The 8,942-nt window shown below is 44.2% G+C and overlaps 1 protein-coding gene across 1 annotated transcript in view; it reads left to right on the top strand.

Annotated features, from left to right (window-relative positions):
* Positions 1 to 1,589: 1,589 nt before the first annotated feature.
* The window catches only part of LOC311320901 (uncharacterized protein), a gene marked incomplete at both ends in the record, with an annotated part of 30,448 nt that continues 23,095 nt past the window's right edge, over positions 1,590 to 8,942 (top strand). Inside the window, 8 exons of the mRNA XM_084452768.1 lie at positions 1,590 to 1,732; positions 1,872 to 1,959; positions 2,527 to 2,634; positions 3,279 to 3,471; positions 5,746 to 5,871; positions 6,652 to 6,775; positions 7,296 to 7,365; positions 8,095 to 8,209. Of these exons, the coding sequence (XP_084308894.1) occupies positions 1,590 to 1,732; positions 1,872 to 1,959; positions 2,527 to 2,634; positions 3,279 to 3,471; positions 5,746 to 5,871; positions 6,652 to 6,775; positions 7,296 to 7,365; positions 8,095 to 8,209 (967 nt within the window). The remainder of the gene's footprint in view (positions 1,733 to 1,871; positions 1,960 to 2,526; positions 2,635 to 3,278; positions 3,472 to 5,745; positions 5,872 to 6,651; positions 6,776 to 7,295; positions 7,366 to 8,094; positions 8,210 to 8,942) is intronic.

Genomic DNA, 8,942 nt, shown 5'->3' with positions numbered 1-8,942 from the left:
TATTTGTTAATGATAGACCCTTTTACAGCCTAGTCAGCACAAGTATGCGCGCGCATTCTTGAAACAGTAGCAGTAAGTTATTTTGACTACCTGGACTACCTGGTTGTGTATACAGTATAACTGAGGTGATGTTTTTTCCAAAGTTATTTCCCTGGGCTGTGACTAGATCAACCTGTGCCACACTGGGCACTTTAAGGCCCTTTTCTCCTAGGTTGAGATTAGTGTATTGTTTGTAACTTAGAAATGTGTACCGTGGATCGACACGGACATCTATTACACTCTTCACAGTGACTATACTGTAACTCTCTACAACCTTACTACCTACCGTATATACTCAGATTTTGAAAGTCATCTTGGTCAATTCACAGGCACTGATATCGGTGCCGTCATCACACTAAGCAGGTCCAGCAGACGCTGTGGAAGGACACCCTCAGTCGGGCTAACATGAGACGGCAACACAGCATCACTGCTCTGAAAGAACAAAATACATACGAATCAAGTCAACATTCAACGTATCGCTACATCTATTACAGATCTATTACAAGTGAATTGAACGATGGCACAAACACAGGGCCTGAGCTGGATAGCCCTGCTGTAGAGGATCCTCAGGGTGCTAATGTTGAGTCATAATTGTAAGACATGGCACTCCTCTCACTTAATATCCTGGATAGCTTCTCCTGGCTGCAGCTGAGCACTCTCCCTGACCACCCAGATTCACACTCTCAGGTTTACTAGAGGGGGTGATGGAAAGTCAATTGGCTCTTCTTGATGGGTAATAAAACACATTGTGTTTTATTTTTTGTGTGTTTTTATCATTGTAATGCATATACCTGTACAATGTATGGTGAAAAAAATCGGAGTAACTTCTCCATCAAAGTACCCTAAAAGTACAGAGATACCAAAGATACCTTACCATGAATGCCCAGGTTGTCAGTATCTTATCCGAGTTGTTGAACATCAGACCAGTAGCTACAGCCCGGTATTCACTGTACAGATTCAATCTGTACAGAGTCAGAGCTGTCACGGTGACCACCATGACCACAAAAACTTGCACAATTACTTTACATTTATGTGATAGTACACACCCCGGCCTTATGTTTGAAAGAATAGATTGAGCACTGTCGCCTGAGACTGTCTTGTCCATCTGTATATGGCTGTGATGTGATGCCTTTCTGTGTACTGGACAGATAAAAACCACATCAACCCAAAGCAAGTCTCAGAGCAATTCCTGCTTAGTTTACAATGGTTAGCTGTGTTTTTTCCACAGTTGATGTCTTCATGTTGACCTGACTGAGTGAATTCGGCAGCAGATGACAGTCCATAATGGCGGCAACGCTATGCGAGCGCCCTCTTCAGTCGAGTACAAAAATTCACATAGGTGAACCCTCTTGGCATTCCATACTCTTTGATCCCAGTAGGTCGTTGCCAAAGAGGGTTGTGGATTTTGAACAGCGCCTCTTCAGACTGCGCACACACGGAAAAGGGGCGCGGTGTATGAACGTTGACAGAGCAGAGCAGAGTAAACAAAGGGACAACCGTTTAGCTGTTCCAGGTCACGCCTACAAACTATCTGGTATTGAATTTAAAAAATGAGGAGAAGGAGTACTAGTAGTATTGGCAACAGGAAAAGCTCAACAAAACGACCCACTGAGAGTTTAGGGTTTGACATATTCGGCTTTGCTTTGAGTAAGAGAAAGGAGCAAAAACTTCTACATCGATGTCACGATTACAGGTGCACGTGATGGTTGATTAACTTCACAACTCGCTCAAAATCCTTTTACTTAGCCTATTAGTACTTATTGTGTTGTGCTGCTCCAAAGTATGTGTAATCTGATTATTGTGATTGCTATGATGTGCTATTTATCCCTCAGCTTCCCCTACCTCGACGCCACCAGGGTAAAGGAGCTATGCGAACTGCTGAGCTACTGGAATGGATCCAGTTTTATATGCAGAAGCCAGGTAGCTGCACTGTCTTTAAAGTGCCAGTCACATGTGTGTGTGTGTGTGTGTGTGTGTGTGTGTGTGTGTGTGTGTGTGTGTGTGTGTGTGTGTGTGTGTGTGTGTGTGTGTGTGTGTGTGTGTGTGTGTGTGTGTGTGTGTGTTGCTCTGTTCTGTCCTATTCTTCATGCAGTGGTAGGATGAGTGACTTAAAGGAGTAGTAAAGGGAAAATGCACGTTTAGCCCTGTTTTAAGGTTACTTATGATCATATACAATGGTTCAGTTCGAAACGTTGACAAAACTAGCATTTTCGAGAAAGTTGATAATTGCTCTACCACCGTTTTGGTCATACAATGGGTGTGGATGGGCATCTTGAAAACTCATTCAAAAACATGTTAAACTCGATTTCAAAGACAAGAAACTCACCTACATGTTTAGCCTAAAACAGGGCTAAACATGCATTTTACCTTTACTACTGCTTTAATTGAATTCAGGTAGCATAGTAGGGTGTTTGCATCTCAGGGATTGTATGTAAACGGATATACTGCATGAGGGGGACTGTCTGAAAGTCTTTCCATCTGTCTCAGATTGAGCGGTACATCAGGATGGGCGTCCCTCCAGCCCTCCGAGGGAGGGTGTGGACATGTCTGCTCAACATCCACAGGCTGAGGGACTCCAGTGCCTTCAACTACCAGGTAGCCTACAGTTCCCCAACCCTGTTAGTGCTAAGACTCTGAAAGAACCGAAGCCACGCCCCTTCTTCAGGAATGTGCCTATCCGAGCAATGCTATTTTCACAGCAAGGTGTATCATGGGATTGGCCTAGGGCCCCCTCCCTCCAACACGGGATTTGAGCGACAATCAAAAGCTGTTTATTCCAGAAGGTTTAACATACAAAAGACAATGGCATCTAGTCTAATGTACAGCTGACCTGTCTGTATGCTGTCTGGACTCAAATCAAAGCATCTGAGCTCGAGCACGGTTCTTATGGTTCGGGGGCGTTCCACCCCCCTTCTTCCCCGATCAGACTGGTCTGGCCTGTCCTGCAGCTCTGGCCTTGTGGGGTCAAGATAAGCTATGCCGCCTCGGCGTCCAGCTCTAACTCGAAACCACAACAATTGCTGTTTGGAACAGAATGTACCAGCCCTAAGAATGTCATCTTTATCTCTTAAGTCTATGGAAGAGAGACACCATTTCTTACAGAAAACTCCAGCCGACAGCCATACTCAGAGGTCAATCATCATCATTTAGAAATAGCTAACAGGATCAGATTAAAAGCCATTTCTCTGAAATTCAGCCCAATTCATCACCTGTCTACTGTTGTGTGTCTGTTGGGACAGACTTGTCTGACTGAGATCCGCGGGCCGCTGGTGGACCTGGGGGTAAGTGAGTACAGCATCCTGTCAGCCATCGCTACGCTCAGCGACATAGAGTACGACCTGGGAGCCAATCAGCAGCTGCCAAAATACCCTTTGGACACCGCCTTCTCCAGCAGTGATGTCACTGTGTTCCGTCAAATCGCTCTGGATCTGAGTGAGTTATTGCATTTTTGGGTGTGCATGTTTTGTGACCTGGCGGTTGCCAGGGTGGGTTTTGATTGATTGATTGAATAATTCATTGACAGTTTAAAAATACAGCAGTACCTTAAAAGGCCAAAATGATATTTAAAAAAAGCCAGAGGCTTGTTTCCATTGTGGTCCATAAGTAAACATATAACATCTTGACAAGAAACATTATAACATACGACACAAGATACAGCAACAATACAAAATAAATACACAACAAAACAATAAAGACATCAAAAACAATCAGCTAAGAGGATGCTAAAAAAGGGATGCAGCCTAGTTGGGGAACAAATTTAGCTAAGACCATGTAGAATTTGAGTAGAGCCATGATTTTAGGGCAGATTCAAAATTGAGTGGGGCAATTAAAAGTTTTAGGGTTGGTGGTAGAGCATTCCACTGTGTAGTGGCAGCATAAAAGAATCAATGTTTCCCTGTGAGTGTTGTAAATGTAGGTGGACAAGGTCAGAGGAACTCCCTCTGGTGGAGTACCTATGAACATCACTCACCTTGGTCAAGTAGTTCAACAGGTACTTGGGGACTGTTCCTTGTCGTATTTTGGATACCAGACACATTGAAAGGTGGCGTACTTTTTCCTCCACCCCGAATCATCCCAGGCTAATAAAGTGGGCTGGGGTTAGGTGGGTCCTGGGGTGAACGTTTTGCAGCAATCTCACAAGCTTCTTTTGGGAAGTCTGTAATTTAGTCTTCTGTAGCTTGGAGATGTTAGTGTACCATGAGGTGCAAGCATAATGAAAATGACACAGGATGAGGGCTCCAACTAGGTTCCTCAGTGCACTCCTGTTGATAAACAAGGAGATCCTGGCCAAAAATTTTGTTTTTTGATGAACCTTCGTGATTACCTTTTAATGCCATTTGTTGCTTGTGACTACATTGTCACCACTCTGATCGTAAAACCTGGGGACTTACTTAGGTTAGAACTGGACCCAAATAGTATGGATTCTGTTTTTCCAAGGCGTAATGACAGTTTGTTGTCAGAAAGCCAAAGACATGTTTCTGAGCTCGGTGCTGAGGACTCTTTCAACCTGCAACTTTTCCCTGTCCGAGACCAGGAGCGCCAAATCGTCCGCAAACAGGAACAAATTGCAGTTACACGCTGATTTCATGTCGTTAACGTATATTAAAAATAGTAACGGCCCCAGGATACTTCCCTGTGGGACTCCAGAGTTCACTTGGAGGGGCGAGGACAGGTCTCCGTTCACATCAACCAGCTGCTCTCCTCCCTCCAGGTAGGATCTCACCCAGTTTGCAGATGTGCTATCAAATCCAATTGCCCTCAGCTTGTTCAACAGGATGGGATGATTCACCGTGTCGAACGCCTTTTGTAGGTCCAGCATGACCATTCCACAGTGCTTGCCCGTGTCTACCTCGCGCCTCATGTAGTCAGTCAGGTACAGTAGACAGGTGTCAGTGGAATGCGAATTTCTGAATCCTGATTGGAAATCAAATGGGAGCTTTCGATTTGACAGATAGTTATCTATTTGCTCATATATCAACCTCTCTATAACCTTGGAGATGGAACAGAGGATGGAAACAGGGGGGTAGTTCCCTGGGTCTAACTTGCTTCCTATCTTTATACAGAGGGGTTACTCTCGCAAGCTTGAATTCTTGTGGGACGTGACACTGACTGATGTACAAGCTGGTAATGTGGGCAACAATGAGAGCAATAGTGACAGCTGTGTCTCTGAGGCCCCTGGTGGGAGTATTATCATGGCCTTGGTCCACTGCAATGAGCTACGTTTTTTTTTTTTAGCACATCTTCAGTTGCTACTTCAGTTAACTTGAACTCATCCTCACGTACCTCAATGTTTTTATAGAAAGTCAGGATAGGATGTTCACCATAGAGGCATGGATGTGAGGGCAATTTGTTCACCAATGTGGTAGGAATGGTGGTAAAAAAAAAAGCTGTTTAAACAATTTGCCACATTCAGTTTATCAGTAATGATGGGCGAGGTGTTTGTTTTGATATTGAGGTCGGTGGTTCTTGTCTTGAAATTATTATGACCCAATTGTTTTAGTGACTTCCACTGTTTTTGCGTGTTGTTTTTGTTTTCTGCAATGTTCTCATTGAAGTAGTTTAATTTGGCCATTTCCTAATGTCTTAGTTTTTTAGACTTTTCAAAGAACTGTTAATTTCTGTTTTTACTGAAGTCAGTATAGCTTTTATTTCTGAGCCCAATGGAGTTTTTCCGTCCTGTGACATGACTGAGCTGTCTCCCTCCAGAGCGGTCCTTCCCCACCCACCGCTCTCTAATGGGGGAGAGCCCTGAGGCCATCGAGGGCCGGGCCAAACTCTTCAGAGTCCTCATCGCCTACGCCAAGTACAACCCCAAGATTGGCTACACCCAAGGTAAGATGTCCTATTATCAGCTAAAGTTGGAAATAGGTGCTGATATACTCTCGGATATTGATTTTCTATCCAATCCACTACATAGCCTAAACCCTAAAGAGCATTGAAGGCATGCGGTGCCCCATGCTGCAGGATTTACTTTCACCACTTGGGGGCAGCAGAGCGCAAAGTATTACAGCGCCACCGACTCAGGGCAGTACTCATTGTAGTCCTCTGTCCTGCCAAATAACACTAGCTATGTATGTGTGAGAATACATATATACATGATATGTGTGTTTTAGAAATGGAACACTTTTGGGACCATGTCTTTGGTACTATTGTACTAGACAATTTCAACACAGATAGAATGTAGGTCTATTTAGCTTCTGTTGTATTGTAAGCAGTGTTGTTTTGTGTGTGTGTGATGCTTAAAGGAGTAGTAAAGGGAAAATGCATGTTTAGCCCTGTTTTAAGGTTACTTATGATCATATACAATGGTTCAGATCAAAACGTTGACAAAACTAGCACTTTTGAGAAAGTCTGATAATTGCTCTACCACCGTTTTGAAAGATTTTTCAAGATGCCCACCCACATCCATTGTGTGACCTAAACGGTGGTAGAGCAATTATCAGACTTTCTCAAAAGTGCTAGTTTTGTCAACGTTTTGATCTGAACCATTGTATATGATCATAAGTAACCCTAAACATTCATTTTCCCTTTACTACTCCTTTAACAGTACCCTGTGTCATTGTGCGTGCGTGTGTGCCTGCGTGTGTGCCTGCGTGTGTGTGTGTGTGTTAGGGATGTCCTATATTGCTGCTGTGCTGCTGATGCACCTGAGTGAGGAAGAGGCCTTCTGGGCCCTAGTGGCCCTGCTGGAGAAGCCCCAGTACCTGATTGAGCTCTTCGACCTCTCGCTCAACAAGTAAGACCATCTCTCTACTAGGAATACCTCTCCTTCAACAAGTAAGACCAGCAGATCAGCAGCTCCCTCAACAAGTAAGACCATGTCTACTAGGAATACCTCTCCCTCAACAAGTAAGCCAACTTCTCTACTAGGAATAAATCTCCCCCAACAAGTAAGACCTACCTTTCAAGTAGTAAGAGCTCTCAATGAGTAGATGAGTAGTAAGAGATCTCTCTTCTGGAAAAACTTCTCTCTCAACAAGTAAGACCAGTCAGTGTCAGATTGACCGTAATGGATCAGCCAATAACCACACATGCATGGCTGTTGTGATAGACCACAGCTTTCATATCTTTTGTCTAACAAGTCAACATCTTTCATATCTTTTGTCTAACAAGTCAACATCTTTCATATCTTTTGTCTAACAAGTCAACATCTTTCATATCTTTTGTCTAACAAGTCAACATCTTTCATATCTTTTGTCTAAGAAGTACCCCATCTATGTTTCTGTGCTCTCTCCCTCCCTCCCCCTGACTAACAGGGTCCAGCACCACGCACAGGTGTTCCACCAGCTACTGAAACACAGGAAGCCTCAACTCGCCCAGCACTTGGTGAGCAGCAGAAACACGTGTCCAGCTGCCTCTCTCAGCACAGCTATAGCCTGGTGATGAGATGTTGATCTGTGACTGAGAGTAATATAGAGTGTCCATCACCGGCCGGGCCTCTTTCATCCCTCTCTCACTCTCTACCTCCCTCCTGTCCTCTCCTTCTGAGTCCACAGCCCCAGCCCCTGCTGCCTGGCCCCCCTTAAATGAGAATCCCCCTGCGCACCATCACTCCCCAGCTACACGCACACACACACACACACACACACACATACACACACCTCCCCTCCACCATCATATAACGGTCATTTGTGCTGCCTGGCTCTCTCTGAAGGGATTGTTGGCTGTTGACTCAGCCAGCCTGAGAGAAAAGCTGCCCATTCAGAGCACAGCAGAGCAGGGCTGACTGGCTGCACACCACGCACACACACTCTGCCTCTCTCTCTCTCCCTCTCTCTCTCTCTCTCTGCCTCTCTCTCCCTCTCTCTCTCTCTCTCTCTCTCCCTCTCCCTCCAAGGCATTAGCTTTAAGCGTTTTGATCGGTGACTCCTAATAGACCTCTTCAGCAGGATAGGTGTTGTGCTGCTGAAAAAGCGTATTTTACTTAAAGCATTTTAATACTGAGGCTGAATCAGCACTGCTTCTCTCTCTTTCTCCCTCATTGTCTCTCTATCAATCTCCCTCTCTCCTCCACTGCTCTCTCCCTAAACCTGCGCTTGTCTCTCCCTCATTTAGGAGGATTTAGGAGTCTCATCTGTCCATTTTGTGACGCCCTGGTTCCTGACCCTCTTCACCACCCTGCCTTGCTGGGACTCTGTCCTGGCTGTGTGGGACCTCATCATGCTGCATGGTAACACTCCCAAACCTCCACCTTCTCCCAAACCTCCACCCAACACCTTAAAGCTTAGATTCCTGCAGCTCTCTGGTTCTGGCCTTCTAACTGTACCAAGGCCCAGGACAAAGACATATGAGAGGCAACTTTTCACTTGTATAGCCTGCCAGAGAGTTTGAGGAGGGTTGACACTGTGGGGAGTTTTAAAAAATCTCTTAAAACACACTTTTTTTTACTGCTGGTCTCACAGATGCTCTTAATGTATTCAATCTCTTTTATACTCTTTTGTTTTTAGTATGCTCACTATTTTATTTATGTAGGATATTTTATTTCTTATGTCTTGTGGTCTTTTACTATCTGTCTTATTTATACCATTTTTATTTTAGTTGTGAAGCGTATTGTGTTGCGTATGAAATGTGCTATATAAATAAGATTTGATTGATTGATAAAGCTCTTTCAGACACACAGGTACAAACTCATAAGACCTTGCTTTGAACTCCTCCGACTCCTAAACCCCAAAACCTCCACCTCCTCTAGACACCTCCACAGTACATACACATACTGTACTAGATCATCATTACTGTACTAGATCATCATTAGTGTACTAGACCATTACTGTACTAGATCATCATTAGTGTACTAGATCATTACTGTACTAGATCATTACTGTACTAGATCATCATTAGTGTACTAGATCATCATTACTGTACTAGATCATTACTGTACTAGATCATTACTGTACTAGATCATT

The sequence above is a fragment of the Borostomias antarcticus genome (assembly GCF_949987555.1).
Source record: "Borostomias antarcticus genome assembly, chromosome: 18".
NCBI lineage: Eukaryota > Metazoa > Chordata > Actinopteri > Stomiiformes > Stomiidae > Borostomias > Borostomias antarcticus.
The sequence above is the reverse complement of the archived record's forward strand: the minus strand, read 5'-3'. Positions and strand labels throughout refer to the sequence as shown.